Below are 14,834 nucleotides of genomic sequence, written 5' to 3' on the forward strand. Positions count from 1 at the left end.
AACAAAAATAATCAACTAAATAATCCTTTTTTTTTGCAACCAAATTGTAATTAAATAATCACTTTTTAAATAATTAAATTAAATTATAAATCTCTATAAAACTGTTATTTTTGTCAACATTTTTGTCAACTATAATTTTTTATATGCATTGCATTACATTCAAGATAGATTGCGCTAGTAGTTTTAACGTTTCCATATTTCATAATGTCGGTAAAAATATTTTCATGAAACAAAGATATTATTCAAAATTTAAGAAAATTAAATGAATATTAAAAACTGATTATACGAATAAAAAAAAACGAAAATGCAAAAACGAATCATAATTTGTTAATATATTTATTGATAATTCTTCTCAAAAGAAAAGAAAAGTACGATAAAAAAAGAAAAATTAATTACTTAATAAGTTAATACTGGAATAATATTTATTTTTTCTTGAAAGCGAGTACATTTCTTTAATTATTATTATCTTTAATTATTGGTAATTACACTTAAAAATAATAAAATTCAATATTATATTATCTTGTTTGGTCATATATACAACAAAAATTTGGTAGATATACATATATATGTATATATACTTAATATTATATCTATATGTACATGTATATATGCGCGTGTACTTTCTATACATAGAGTATTACGATTGTGTTAAGAATTTTGTAGTGGTTGTATAGTGGCAGGGGGAGGTCCTTAGCCCCCTTCGTGAGGCACACGCCGGTAATGAGTGTTTATACCATAACTGCGGCGACACCAACAACGAGTACAATAATATCAACAACAACGGCGACGACAACGACAGCGGTAACAGTAACGACGACGGCTACGCCAACAACAACGGCGCCGGCGGTTGCCGTGTCGCCTGAAGCTGCACCTGGTTGGATAGAATTTTGTGAGAGACACGCCCGCGCTTCGGCTTCTGATTTTGCTAAAGCTTTCTGTACCTATGTCAGTTTAAATTTACCTGAAAGTGCTAGATTGAATCTTTCTCATCATGATTTTTTAAAAAAATTTGTTGAAAGTTTTTGTGAACACTTCGAAAACGAATATCTACGTCGTACAGTTAGGTATGCCATAATATTATGAAAAAGATATATTTTGTTATTTGCTTTCATAATTTTTTTAAATTTATCATAATATATATATTATGCAAAAAGATAAAAATATTATAAAAATTACATTATGTTTTGCAGATCACCATCTTTGTATGACACAAGACATAATACAACTAATGATAGAGATATTAATGCTATAAGTCAAAATAATAATGCTCCTATTCGCATATCATCTCATGAAGAATTTAGTGATTACTCTGAACATGATGGAGATGCAATATCACCAAAACCATCACACAAACCATTTTTCCGTCGTTTATCTTTTAAAGGACTTAAAAAAGGAAAAAGCCTTTTTCATAAACAACAAAGTGATGAAGTGGAATTATCTCATAGTGAACATCGTAGAGATAAACATTCAAAAGCTAAACTTTCTAAGATTGTAGTAGAATGTAGAAAAGAAGGCATTGTTAATTCCTTAATGGGGGAGAATATTGATGGAACTCAAAAATGGGAAAAGTCTAGACTTGCTTTAATAAAAGCAATTGGAGGATATATGTTAGAATTTTATTCTCCTCCAAAAGCAGTAAAACCACGCAGTGGTGTCTTTTGTTCTGCAATTACTGAAGCCAGGGAAACAACTGCATTAGAAATGCCAGATCATGAAAATACTTTTGTATTAAAAACACAAAATATGGAATTTGTAATAGAAGCTCATGATTCAAATGATATGAGATCATGGTTAGCTACTATTAAATATTGTATGCGTACAGTACAACAAAATTCTATTAATCCCAATTCTGGAGCAGAGGCTACTGGAGATTCTTTAGGACATGCTTCATTAGCTATTAGTAATGAAGGAGATAGATTAAGAACTAATTCTGCAAGTAAAAGTTCCCGATCTACTTCCCATGAACATGGAGATGAAATAAGTAGCAATCCTCCAGAAATACCTCCTAGACTTCGTATAAGAAGTAATAGTAATTTGGAATTATGTTCATCACAGCAAGATATTGAACAATGTAAGATAGATTTATATATAAGAGTTTTAAAATTATATATTTCTAATTATTTAATATATATATTAGAAATAATTAAATTTTGTTATAGTAAATGTAAATGATGGTGAATTAGACTTATCAAGTAGTTTAAGAGAATATCCATGGTTTCATGGAACTCTTCCTAGATCAGATGCAGCACAATTAGTTTTACATAGTGCTGCTAATGGTCATGGTGTATTTCTTGTTCGACAAAGTGAAACAAGAAAAGGAGAATTTGTATTAACTTTTAATTTTCAAGGTAGAGCAAAGGTAACGTTTTTTTAATTAAATTATCTTATATAACTATTTTAAATTATTCAAAATAATTTATTTTGTAATCTTTATTATAGCATTTACGTATGACATTAAATGATCAAGGACATTGTCGAGTTCAACATCTTTGTTTTCCTGCTATATATGATATGCTTGAACATTTTCGTCAGAATGCCATACCTCTTGAATCTGGTGGAACAGCAGATGTAACTCTCACAGAATTTGTTGTGGCAAATCATGCAATACGATCAGCACATCATAATATGTCTGGAATAAATCAACAACAATTACAAGAAAGAAGACCTCCAGCTGCTCCAGAGCCAAGAGAAGTAAGAGTCAGCAGTGGAAGTCTAACTCCTCTTGAGTGAACGCGAGTGGCCAACACCCACAGTCTGAAGTCTAATCTACAGACAGTGAGTAAATAAATAAAATGATGCACCCATTTTTTTGTGCGACTGGTAATATATACATTCTAAATTGATATTCACATCATTACAAAAATCCATATTCGGATTATTTTGTATTTAAATTACTAAATTTTTTTTTTTAATATAAATTATTTTATCGTTTTTTATATACAGATATACATAATATAAAGTTTTTAGAGTAGATGATATAAGCAGACAAATATATTTCTACATACAAAAATGAGTCAAAGAAAAGAATATTTTTTTATTTAAAACTTTTTAATTGTTTCTAAAAAATTAAAATTGAAAAATATATATAATTTATTTGACTGTATATTTTCAATCTTAATTTCTTTAAAAAGACTTAAACAACAAAATTTTATTTTACATTTTTTATGTATTTTCATATTTATGATATTCTTCTTGCTGATTAACTTATATCTAATAATGATTTTTTTAAATTCATTTATACTTAAAAATTTGATTTAATTATGAAAATTATATTTTAAAATTTTATTAACTTTCTTTTTAATTCATTTTTGTAATTCATTATGTAAAATACTCTCAATTATATCATCTATATCATTCATTTTAATACACATAATTATTTTTCTATTTATTTAATAATAATATGTAATATTTATAAGAATAATATTTTCTCAATTTAATATTTATTGCATTTTTTGTTGTAATTAATAAAAAGATTGCTTTATTTTTCTTTTTTTTAATTAGTATAAATTTTATATAATTAGTTTTATTATGTTTATTATTTTGAATAAAATAGTTTTTAAAATTAATATTATTTATAATATTTTTTATTAATTTTACATTATATATATGTGTACAAACTTTTAATCCGAATGTGGAAATTTAACAGAATTTAACTAAATATCATACATGTATATAATTGGTATTTTAATTAAAAGAATTCTCAAAATTAAAACATGATATATAATAACTCTTAGTAGTAAAGAGTTGTAATTAATGTATGAGATAATGGTGCTTAATATATATGACCGTGGGACAAGGAGCTCGCTTTTATATGTAAAATATTCTTAAAATTTCTGGTTCATTTTAATTACTATAATAAAAAATTATTTATTTATTAATATTTGATAATTTTTAAATCCAGAAAATTTAAGATAAAATTTAATGAATTATTGTTTGAATTGAATTAAATATTAAATGAATATTTATATAATACAGGTGCGCACATATGGAGGTTCTATAAGAACACGTACAGAATCACTGGAAAGACTGGAACAACAAAACACCATTACAGAACAACAAAGTTCATCATCAACTAGTGGTAGAGCAATTCAAAATACTTATAGTTTTCTTTGACGTTGGATCCATAATACTCTACCATCGGGTTACAATCCAGTTAGTCCTTTAGATTAAGTAGTTTCTCTATTAATTTAGAAAATCAAGATAATTTTTAGTTGAACTTATTATTGTTATTATAAACTGTCATTCTAAAGTGTACTATTTCACTTATGCAAATAATGTATTTTTCGATTATCAATTATTTTCGATTTTTTGAATTTTGCAAGATAAAAATTTAATTAGTTGTATTTATTAATCATCTTTATATTCAATTTTGAAAACAGGATTTAAATTTTAAAATATAATTATTTTATAGTTTTTGAAATAATATATATAGATTATTTTACAAATTCAATGAAATTTATAATAAAATTTTATTGATTGTACTTTTTTGCACGTTCAGATATATCAGCTCAAATTATCATTAACACATATTATAAGTGTTATAAGTATTATAAAATATTTCAAATATGTATATGAAACTAAAAGATCATGGCCTTTATTTCACTAAAGAGAAGAATATTTTAAAATTATAGCATATTCATTATGTCATCTACTTACTTAATTTACTTAAGTGTATGTACTTATGTCAGAATATATATATATATATAATATAATATTTAATAATAAATAAATAAATTATATATATATATATACACATATATATAAACATATATGTATGAATATAAGTTAGTCCTATTTTATATGTAAAATTATTATGGACAATCTCTTTACTTGTCTCTATGACTATTTTTTTTATAAATTTCAAAATATACTAAATAATACATGCATATAGTATTAAATATATATATCAGGAGGATTTAATTTAAAGAAATCAGAAACTAGTCTAAATGTTAGGTATAAATAATTCAATCGTAATAATTAATTAAATAGTTAAATCATAATATTCAACCTAAAAATAAGATTAAATAAAAAATATATCAAAACATATATATATATATATATATATATATATATATAATTCTATGTTATTTTAAGATTACAATATTTTATGATAAAATAAATATTAATGTAAGTATTATTATTAAACTGATAAGCACATAAAAGTTATTTATATAGATATAGAGCAATATATGACTGAATGTGCAAAATTAAATTATAAATAAATATACAATTATATTAATATCTCAGTATATAATAATTAGTATGAAGTATAAGAAAAAAATATTTTCATTATATTATATAAAGGATAAACTGATTACTGTGATAAGATTTTTTTTATTCAATAGTAATACAATTTTTATGAATTTTTTTCACTTGTATATATAATCATTAAGATAAAATATTTTTTTGGTTAAAATATTGTCCAAATATTAATTTTTAAACTTTTTTTTTTTTTTTTTTTTTTTTTTTTTATATATATATATATATTACAAAAAGTAATTTCTAAAATATTTTTCAAATGTAAATATTTAAGAAAAATCTATTTTTAAATAAAATTATTGAAAAAAACAATGATAAAATAACAAATATATGATAAGATTTGAGATAATAAAATTAAATTTATTTGAATGTCTATATAAATATACTGAATATTCATAAGTACAAAGTAAAATATAAATAAAAATTCAATTATTTTATTATTATATATATATTCTTTCGTAACATTTTATTTTAAAAAAAAATTGTGTTATTATTTTTTCTAAATTTTATAAATTTCTGAAAAATTTTGTTAATGATCGAATTGTATTAGCTATATATTAACCTCCTCTTTCGCAAAATTGCGAATTGTTCTAATTACTCATGTATATTTTTTGTATATGTATGTATGTTTTTAATAAATTATATGATAACAAATAATATATATTTTTAATAATAAAAAATCAACTTTTTATTGTATTTAGTATTAATCATATAGGTTAATAAAAAGTAGCATCAGCCATTGTAATCAATATGCTATTGGATACAAATAAATCTTGAATATTTGCTAAATATCCAATAAATAGATATTATATTATCGTTTAAATAGATAAGAGTTATTTCCGGTTCAATAAAAAAAAAAATTCTTTGTGTTTGTAATATACAATAAATAAATTGTAGTACGTTAATTTAACTCACAATTATCGACATGGCATCTCAGGTAATTTAATTGTCAATTTGCTACAATGATAAAATATTAATTAAATAATGTGAATTGAAGGTGTACGAATTCAATGTAGAAATGATGTGTGAAGGATGTGCCAATGCTGTAACAAATGTACTTAATAAGAAAGAAGGTATGATTCATTATATATTTATAAATTTATTTAATATTTATATATAAATTTTATTTTTTATTTTTTTTAATAGAAATATTATCATTAATTTGATATTTATATATTATTTTTTATTTTAATTACAAAAAATATCAAATATTAAATATTGATTTAAAAATATTTTAGAATTTATTGGATTAATTAATTAATTCAGAATTAATTTTTAGGTGTTAATGATGTACAAATAGATCTACAAGAAAACAAAGTATTTGTCACATCTATACTTCCTTCTGATGAAATATTACAGACTATTAAAAAAAGTGGAAAGGCATGCAAATTTTTAGGAATAAAGAAATAAATATAATATATATTTAATTATATTTCGTTATATCATAAAATTTATTTTATTCTATAAAATTATTGTATTAAATGTAGCTCTTTTTACATTAAAATTTCAAATCATGCATAAAAAAAATACTTAAAAATTTATTTTTATAATAACATATACTAAATATTATTTAAAAAATTTTTATTTTGAAATTAATCTTAGAAGATATTAAATACAATTTAAATATATATTTTAGAAATATTTATTATTCACTTATATAATCAAATAATTTTTTAAATAAAATATAAAAATTTATTTTCTTAACTCTTCTTCCAATACTGATAAACGTTGTTCTAAAATGGTAACAGCATCACTTAACGATTGTACTTGTTCATTAAGTGCATCTACTATTCTATTTGAACATGTTACTTTATTTAAATCAGGAGATTCTTTAGGTAAATGTGATATATTTACAATACGACCTTTTTCAAAAGGTCTTTGATTTCTCATATTTATTACTCTATATTCTAAATTTTCATTTAAAATTCCAGTATCTGGTATTTCGCAATGAATTCTTCCATTTTTTAAATTTGTAATATCATATTTTTCATCTAATGACTAAAATAATAAAATATTTTAAATTATAATTTAAATATTAGCTATGAATATTAAATTGTGCAAATATATATATATATATGTAATAGTATGTAAAATTGTTATTACTTCTATTTCTTCTTCTCCTACAGATATATCATCATCTTTATGTAATTTTTCATCCTTAATTTTCAATTCTACTTCTTTAACAGGTGAAACTAAATGTCTAGAAATTTTTCGAGCAATGTCATCCTTATCAAAATTTGTTTTCCACATTAATAATTGATGATCTGTTCCACCAGAAGCAAAAAATTCTCCATTAGAAGAAAATGTTACTGATGTTACACTGGTACCATTTGCATGTCCTTTAAGTGTATAAATTGGACGACCTTCTAACAAATCTAGAACCTATTTTATAGTTTTTGATAAATTCTAAATCTATAAAAAAATTATTAAAATATAAAAAAAATATACTATACTTTCATTGTTGAATCATCAGATGCAGTTAATATGAAATTTCCTTTTGGATGAAATTTTATCATATTTACTGAACCCTTATGAGTTGCATAATGTTGATACAAAGAACCAGTACGTATATCATATAATTTTACACAACCAATTGTGTTTGCAGATCCAATAACATAACCACTTGGGTGAAATTCCACATGTGTAGAGTAAGCTAATAAGACATTTAGTAATAGAAATTTTTTGATTACAATTTAAAAATCCTTAATAAACTATAATACTTTAAAGAAAGATAGACAATAAAAATTATTCATTTTTAATATAAATATAATTTATATATCATTATACCTTTTACATCATTAAAAGATTTAATACATTGTCCACTGATAACATCCCATAATTTTATTGTTTTATCATCACTACAAGAAACTATAAGTCTACCATCTAAAGAAAATCTAGCACATCTAACCCAATTTGTGTGACATACAAATGACATAAGAAATCTTCTTTGACATACCATCCATAATTTAACACTTTTATCATCTGATGCAGTAACTAACTATATATTAAAAAATATATATATAATATTTGATCAAAAATTAATTTATTTATCATTTATCATTTAAGATACAAATACCTTTTCTCCATCTGGACTAAATTGTACGGATCTAACAGCACCTGAATGTGCTTTAAAATCTAAAGATTGTCCTGTAACTTTAGGAACCCAAATTATGACAGATCTATCTCTAGAAGCAGTAGCTATCACTTCCCCTGATGGTGCATAAGTTACATCAAAAATTACATCTTTATGTCCAAAAAATCTATAAGCTCTTACAGATTCTTTCAGATTCCATAATATTATACTTTTGTCTGAACTACTTGATGCTAATTGAGTAGTTTCAGGATGAAAACATAAGCTTGTAATAATATTTTCATGTCCTTTAAAATGTTTTTCTATTGTGGGATCACAAGCAGTTTCAATCATCATTCTAATATAATAAATCGTATAAAAAAATGTTCATTTAACATTAAAAAATTATTAATATTCTTAACCTAAATAAACTTATTAATATACGTACAAAGTATACATGTAATAGACATATAATTATGATTATAATATATATAGCTATTTTAAAATATAATTAATTTTACTTTAATAAATTTAAAAAAAAAGTAAAAAACATTACCTCTTCTTAATCACATCGGTTATTATTATATATCTATATTATAATTGTTTTAAAGATATATTTGCGTTTTATTATATACGCAATATAAAATATATACTTAATATATATAATTTTATTAGAAATAATAAAATACTTTATATTTTATCAGTATTATATTAACTTACATATCAAACAAGATTTTAATCACGTTCAATTTAAAACGAATTTTGACTACGATAATCAACTAAAGTATTGTATTATAGATATAGAAGCGCGAAATTCGAATAGCTATTTTAATTATTATTATTATATATAACTATTTTATTATTATATTTATTATATCATTATAACTTAATTAAATAAAATAAATATTTATAATTTTACTAAAAAGAGAGAAAAAAATTTCAAAACAGACATTGTTAATAAAATATGATTAATCAAATACTTTATTCGATTTTTTTATTTGAGAACAAGCTGAAGAATGAAACGTTTCTCATGTCGACAATGAGTACGATACGTAGGCTAGTTAGCAGGGTTGAATTAGATCTTTATTTGGAAGATACATAGGTATTCATAGGATAGTTGAACATAACTGTAGATGGAGGTGATTAAACACAAATGTACAAACGAAATACAATACGATACTTTTCATCACGTGTTTGGCGGTGTGAGCGTGGCTTTTGTCAATGGCATATTGTACAAATATGCCTTCTTTACCTCTAGTCAGTAATTGTACACTCGACTTACATGCTAAAGCTCCGCACTATCGCTTCTTTTTTTTTTTTTTAAAAATAATCATATATATTTTGCGATAAAAAAAATCAGGTAATGTTGCTTTATAAACTTGACATTGCACTGCAATCTCTTTTACTTGGCCAAATGCATAGGCGACCGTAAAGAATTTTGGAATCACACAGAAAAAACAGTAAAAGGAGCGAAGTAATTAGTAGCAATCATGAAACATATTTCATGAAAAACGTCTTTATGTATCCACATATTACATTATAATCTTTCATTTTTCCAACTACTAAATCTCGACAACTTTAACTTTCTAAATACTTCATAGATTCATAGACCGAAAATGGAATATGAAGTCAAGAAGATATATAGCACTAGAAGAAGGCATTGCTCACTGTATCCTCTTTTTTCTGGTATTTTAAAAAATTCTCTAGAACGATGCGCCGCAAGACAAAGAGATGGTCGTGCAGTTCATCTATTCGTGTAATTACTTTAACGTTATTCGTTAAATACATCCTTGTGTCTTTGCGTGAAATGCTTGTATGAGTTCTCATTTTTTTTTTGTATTTTTTTATAATAAAATTATTTTTCTAATCTTTGTTGATCAGCTGTTGTTGCCCTGTGAAAACTGCCTTCTGTCACAACACAATAATACTTGCATGGTGGGTTCACGCCTCTAAATTTGGTTAATCTTTCCTTATATCACATTGTTACATCTGTATAACTCTTTGTCAATATTAATAGATCTTCTTTTGATAATTGTAGATACCAAATTCAAATGCAAAATTTTTATATTCAATGTCTCATTTAAGAAATATCCTAAGCCGCAAAAAAATATACCAAAATATCTTATTTCATTGATTAAATGAAATTTTTTTAAATTTAAAATTACATATATATTAATATTTTTTATGTTTTATGTTATTTGCTTAATATGTATGAATATAATATCGAATGAATATAATTAATTAATCATTTACAACTATTAAACAACGATCTAGAACAATGAAATTACTATTTTACATGTTAAAATTCTTGGTATAGTTTTTCCAAGCTTTTATACGTATTAAAGATACGACTTAGGTTTTTTCATAAATAGACAATTGAATTATGATCTTAAAACATTATTTATGGTTCATATGTGCATAACTCTATCGCATTTTATTACTGCTGCGTATGAGGTTTACCACGGGGCGCATAACCGCCACGATTTCCACCTCTTTGACCGCGAAACTGTCCTCGACCTCTATCCATACCACGCTCACCTCGTGGACCTCCACCTCTTGATCCACCACCGCCTCTTTTATAACCAGAATTATAACCGCTATTTCCTTCGCTATTTCCCCAAGATCGTTGTTGATAACCATTTTGATAGTTGCTGTCATTACGATAATATGTTCCTAAATATAAAATTATAATTTAATCAAATGTATTAAAATATTTTGTTTTAAGAATGATATAATACTTTACCTTGCCCTCCGCGACCATTTTGTTGATAACCACCGCCCCTACCTCTTCCATTATATCCATTAGAATTGCCCCTTCTTCCACCTCTACCTCTGTATCCACTACGTTGTTGATCACCCCAAGTTTGTTGAGATGTTTGTTGTTGTGTTTGTTGCGAATCTTGAGTAGATTGTTGTGATTGATCCGTTTGATTCCAATCATTAGTTTCAGTCATCTGACACCAATCTACGGATTCATTAGGTTGTTCTAATTCTGATTCTGGTGCTGTTGTTTCATCTTGATTCTCTTCAGTTTTTTCCTTAAAAAATAAAAAAAAAATAACATTTTAATATTCTGATTATTTTAAAATGTAATATTATTTTATTAATAATATAATATTTGTAATATACTTCAATAGTTTGTTGTTGATTTTCTTGTTGATGTTCAAAAGTCTGAGTTTGTGCTTGTTGTGATACTTGTTGTGAAGGAGCTTGTTGTTGTTGTTGTGGTTGTTGTTGCTGCTGCTGCTGCTGTTGTTGTTGGGGTTGCTGTTGAAAAGTTGTAGGATGCTGAGGACTATATTGCATATTTGGTTGTTGATGAGAAGGTGGCATTGGAATAGGTGGTGGTGGATTAGGATTAGCAAATCCAGGAATGTGGGACATATCCTGTGGCGGTTGATGCTGATATATAACTGGTTGTGCTACTACTGGTGCATTTGCAAAATTTTGATTTGTAAATGTTTGTGAAGGAATAGGTGCATTAACAGCAGCAGGAATGTGTGATACAATGGGTGCTTGAGATGTAACATCTGGTGAATCAAGTTCTGATTCTTGTAAGAAAAAGAAATTTGGTGTGCCTATAACATCATTAATTCTGGGAGCTTGTGGTGGTTGTTGTTGAGTTTGTTGAGATTGCTGTTGTTGTTGTTGTGGCTGTGGAACAAATCCTGTTGCATTTGTGTAATAAGATGTTTCAACTGGTGCAGCTGGATGAGGAATGGGTTGTGCAACTACAGGAATTGGACCAGAAACTGGTGTAGTGCCAGAAACAACAGGAAGAGGAGCAACTTGTACTGGGAAATTAGGAATTGGAATCATTGACTCAGGTGGAATGTGTCTGTCATTGGTATTATATTCTTCATTGACTTGATCTTGCACAGGAGTTTCAGATATTTGAGTTTCTGCAACTGCTTCCGTAACCTATAAGAATTTTAATAAAATTGTCATTACTTTTTCTTAATTTTTAATTATATTTTATTTACAAATTAACTACAAAAATAATACATTATATATAATGAAAATTAACATATAAATAACTTACTTCTTCTACTACAGCTTCAGTTTCATGAACTTGATCAAAATACCCACATTGATTAATAGAAGTAATAATTTCCTTTAATTTATTGTAAGTTGTGCCAACAACTTCTCTTTGTTTTCCATCAACAATAGCTACATAATGTTCTGCTACTTTCTGTACTTGTTGAAGGAATGTTGGTTCTCCTTCTTCTCGATGATGTTTCATCATAACTTCATTATACAAGCTGTCTAAAGATTTTAAATCCTCTTCTGATAATTTTACAGCACCATTTTTTCCAGCAAGGAAATCTTCTCTTACAGATTCTGTACCCATGTTCATTAAAGCATCTTGTATAAGAAGAACTTCTCTCACCTAAAATAATTAATAAATATAAAAAACATTCAATAAACTGAAATAAATTATTTATAAAATAAATAAAATTATTTATAAATTATTATAAATCCTAATATATAATATTTATAATACAAAATTAATAGTTAATTTACCTTTGCAATATCTTGTTGCATTCTCTCAATGGCTTCTTTTCTTGCCAATTTTTTTTGTTGTTTAACTGCATCATGTGCAATTCCAACAATTTGTTTATATAATTCTTTTGTAATATCCAATGTTTGTAAAACTTCATCATATTTGGCTACTGCTGTTTTTTGATCTGCATTTAATTCTCTTCCATTTTTCTGAAGATCCCTATATGATTCTAACTTTCCCTAAATGTAATATATACTGTTAATATTATTATATTTTTAAAATATTATAATTAATAAAATTACTTATATATAATAAAGAATTATAATATATAAATAATACACATAATAAAATAAAAATAATTAAAAAAAAAAAAAAGAAAAAATTTATTATCTTATATATATGTATTACTTATATTGCATATGTGCGTATAAGTAAACGTATATATATATATATATATATAAAATTTAGACAAATTAATTAATTAATTATAAACAGAATTACTTTTATACAATTGTTAACTTTGAATAAATAAAAATCTATATATATGTAATGATTTATTTTTGTATAAAAAATAAATTTTTATGCAAAATTTTAATTTCTTTATGAAATTGTATATTTTCAGAAAATTAATTTATCAAATATTATAAACGAAGACAAATAAATTTCTTATATATTAAAATAAATTTTAATGCAATTTACGTATTCAAATTTCATATTTAAATTTATAATATTTTGTTAAACGAAAAATATTATTACACAATGTAATATACCGGTAGCGGCTAGAAAGCGTGTCACGTAAAGTTTTGTACATTTCTTTAGAAGATACCGCCATGACATGAGATTCATAACTATAAACTCAGATGTTTGATTGAACTAAGAAAAATAATTTTGTTTTCATTTAGTTTTAATGAAAAATTTCTAGTTTCAAAATATAACAACAATAATTAAGTCTTCACAATATAATAATCAGATACCTACGAAATCTCAAACGTGAGCACATGGCGTATCCAATCATGGCGGATTGCACCGTAAAAGCTATCAACTGACAGGTAATTTTCTCGACACTATTTACATGCATATTATTCAAATACTTACTTTACGCTTTTCAAGATTCCGTATCTTATGTTCGATAACGATAATTGCTTGGCGTATAGGATCTACGGTCTCCGTAGAGGCCTGTTTTTCTAGTTTAGGGTTGGCAGAAGGCATCCTTCACGGGCAACAAACGCGAACTGGAAATCAGAATAGTAACGGAGTTGCGGGGAACGGGGAAAGAGAAGCAATCATAAGCGCATGCTCATTGTGATTTTGTACTTAACCTCTATACCAGTGCTGTAACTATTTTTTCTAGAACCTCTTGCATAAAAATCATTCAGTAAAACTATATAAATTATGAAATAATATGATATAGTTATAAAACAAAACAAAAAAAATTATTAGATTTAGAAATAAAAACTATTTATGTTTTATGTTTATGTTTTATAATTACAATGCACAAAATAAGTAATCAAATTTACGTATAGAATATTAGAATATTACATGTATATATATGTATATAAAATAAATTATTAAAAATAAAAATTTATAAAATCATGGATTTAATGGATATTGAATAATATATATAATAGCTAGATAAGATGTTAGTAATACACAGTCTTATAAAATTTTTCATTTTATTGAAAAAAGATTAATAAAAACATAAATTATCCAAGTAAAATTTTGTTATTTTTTTTTATCATATCTTCTTTTTTAAATCGTAGTAACAGAAATACTGTAACTTCATGATTAAGAAAGCATACTTGATCATGATTTAGAAAGTAATAAGTTTACAGTTGAAAAAATAAACATACACATTTATGTTTTAAAAAAATACAATATAACAATATTACTTTCTATATGCTTCTATATAACATTTTTAAGCTAGTGCTATATATATTTTAATTTTGTAATTTTTTGTTAATTTTTTTAATAAATTATTAATAATCTAATGATTAATGAATC

General features: G+C 24.6%; 4 protein-coding genes and 1 long non-coding RNA gene across 9 annotated transcripts; 2 read left to right on the forward strand and 3 right to left on the reverse strand.

Annotated features, from left to right (window-relative positions):
• Window positions 1-183: 183 nt before the first annotated feature.
• Lnk (SH2B adapter-like protein Lnk) lies at window positions 184-4,118 on the forward strand. 2 transcript variants are annotated; one of them, XM_012491071.3, is made up of 5 exons: window positions 184-1,064; window positions 1,191-2,071; window positions 2,160-2,359; window positions 2,440-2,775; window positions 3,976-4,118. In XM_012491071.3, exons 1-4 carry the CDS (start codon window positions 721-723, stop codon window positions 2,728-2,730), a joined length of 1,716 nt encoding a protein of 571 aa, XP_012346525.1. In that variant the 5' UTR covers window positions 184-720; the 3' UTR covers window positions 2,731-2,775; window positions 3,976-4,118. The 2 variants fall into 2 exon arrangements, with proteins under 2 accessions (XP_012346525.1, XP_003696911.1); XM_003696863.4 differs by having other exon boundaries at window positions 2,440-2,691; window positions 3,976-4,113.
• On the reverse strand, window positions 2,396-6,315 carry LOC105736465 (uncharacterized). 2 transcript variants are annotated; one of them, XR_015291674.1, is made up of 3 exons: window positions 6,175-6,315; window positions 4,011-4,179; window positions 2,396-2,629 (listed from the first exon to the last, which is right to left on the reverse strand). It is a non-coding gene; the product is annotated as an uncharacterized LOC105736465 (long non-coding RNA). The 2 variants fall into 2 exon arrangements; XR_001112641.3 differs by lacking the exon at window positions 4,011-4,179.
• On the forward strand, window positions 5,471-6,786 carry Atox1 (Antioxidant 1 copper chaperone). Of its 2 annotated transcripts, none has more exons than XM_003696872.4 (4): window positions 5,471-5,878; window positions 5,975-6,196; window positions 6,257-6,332; window positions 6,539-6,786. In XM_003696872.4, the coding sequence occupies exons 2-4, from the start codon at window positions 6,185-6,187 to the stop codon at window positions 6,667-6,669; spliced, it is 219 nt and encodes a 72-aa protein (XP_003696920.1). In that variant the 5' UTR covers window positions 5,471-5,878; window positions 5,975-6,184; the 3' UTR covers window positions 6,670-6,786. The 2 variants fall into 2 exon arrangements, with proteins under 2 accessions (XP_003696920.1, XP_086762689.1); XM_086906563.1 differs by having other exon boundaries at window positions 5,573-5,878; window positions 5,961-6,196.
• A 41-nt stretch (window positions 6,787-6,827) lies between these two features.
• On the reverse strand, window positions 6,828-9,287 carry Poc1 (Proteome of centrioles 1). Of its 2 annotated transcripts, none has more exons than XM_086906557.1 (6): window positions 8,886-9,287; window positions 8,336-8,687; window positions 8,047-8,257; window positions 7,713-7,912; window positions 7,363-7,641; window positions 6,828-7,257 (listed from the first exon to the last, which is right to left on the reverse strand). In XM_086906557.1, the coding sequence occupies exons 2-6, from the start codon at window positions 8,684-8,686 to the stop codon at window positions 6,952-6,954; spliced, it is 1,347 nt and encodes a 448-aa protein (XP_086762683.1). In that variant the 5' UTR covers window position 8,687; window positions 8,886-9,287; the 3' UTR covers window positions 6,828-6,951. The 2 variants fall into 2 exon arrangements, with proteins under 2 accessions (XP_086762683.1, XP_086762682.1); XM_086906556.1 differs by having other exon boundaries at window positions 8,778-8,919.
• Window positions 9,281-14,544, reverse strand: Capr (caprin family member). The gene is made up of 6 exons (XM_012491065.2): window positions 13,929-14,544; window positions 12,854-13,072; window positions 12,372-12,719; window positions 11,459-12,250; window positions 11,073-11,367; window positions 9,281-11,002 (listed from the first exon to the last, which is right to left on the reverse strand). The coding sequence occupies exons 1-6, from the start codon at window positions 14,040-14,042 to the stop codon at window positions 10,767-10,769; spliced, it is 2,004 nt and encodes a 667-aa protein (XP_012346519.1). The 5' UTR covers window positions 14,043-14,544; the 3' UTR covers window positions 9,281-10,766.
• Window positions 14,545-14,834: the final 290 nt, after the last annotated feature.

This window comes from Apis florea, unplaced genomic scaffold (assembly GCF_048593485.1).
Source record: "Apis florea isolate Af1SG1 unplaced genomic scaffold, ASM4859348v1 contig_2495_pilon, whole genome shotgun sequence".
NCBI classification, from domain to species: domain Eukaryota; kingdom Metazoa; phylum Arthropoda; class Insecta; order Hymenoptera; family Apidae; genus Apis; species Apis florea.

Coding starts and splice junctions, on each gene's coding strand:
- Poc1 (XM_086906556.1), bottom strand. Junction 8,258..8,335: donor TTAGTCCAGATGGAGAAAAG/GTATTTGTATCT, acceptor TTTAATATATAG/TTAGTTACTGCATCAGATGA. Junction 7,258..7,362: donor TAGGAGAAGAAGAAATAGAA/GTAATAACAATT, acceptor TTATTATTTTAG/TCATTAGATGAAAAATATGA.
- Capr (XM_012491065.2), bottom strand. CDS start 14,042: ATGCCTTCTGCCAACCCTAAACTAGAAAAACAGGCCTCTACGGAGACC. Junction 12,251..12,371: donor CTGAAGCTGTAGTAGAAGAA/GTAAGTTATTTA, acceptor AAATTCTTATAG/GTTACGGAAGCAGTTGCAGA. Junction 11,003..11,072: donor AAATGGTCGCGGAGGGCAAG/GTAAAGTATTAT, acceptor TTTTATATTTAG/GAACATATTATCGTAATGAC.
- Lnk (XM_003696863.4), top strand. CDS start 721: ATGAGTGTTTATACCATAACTGCGGCGACACCAACAACGAGTACAATA. Junction 1,065..1,190: donor TATCTACGTCGTACAGTTAG/GTATGCCATAAT, acceptor TATGTTTTGCAG/ATCACCATCTTTGTATGACA. Junction 2,072..2,159: donor ACAGCAAGATATTGAACAAT/GTAAGATAGATT, acceptor ATTTTGTTATAG/TAAATGTAAATGATGGTGAA.
- Atox1 (XM_003696872.4), top strand. Junction 6,333..6,538: donor TGTACTTAATAAGAAAGAAG/GTATGATTCATT, acceptor ATTAATTTTTAG/GTGTTAATGATGTACAAATA.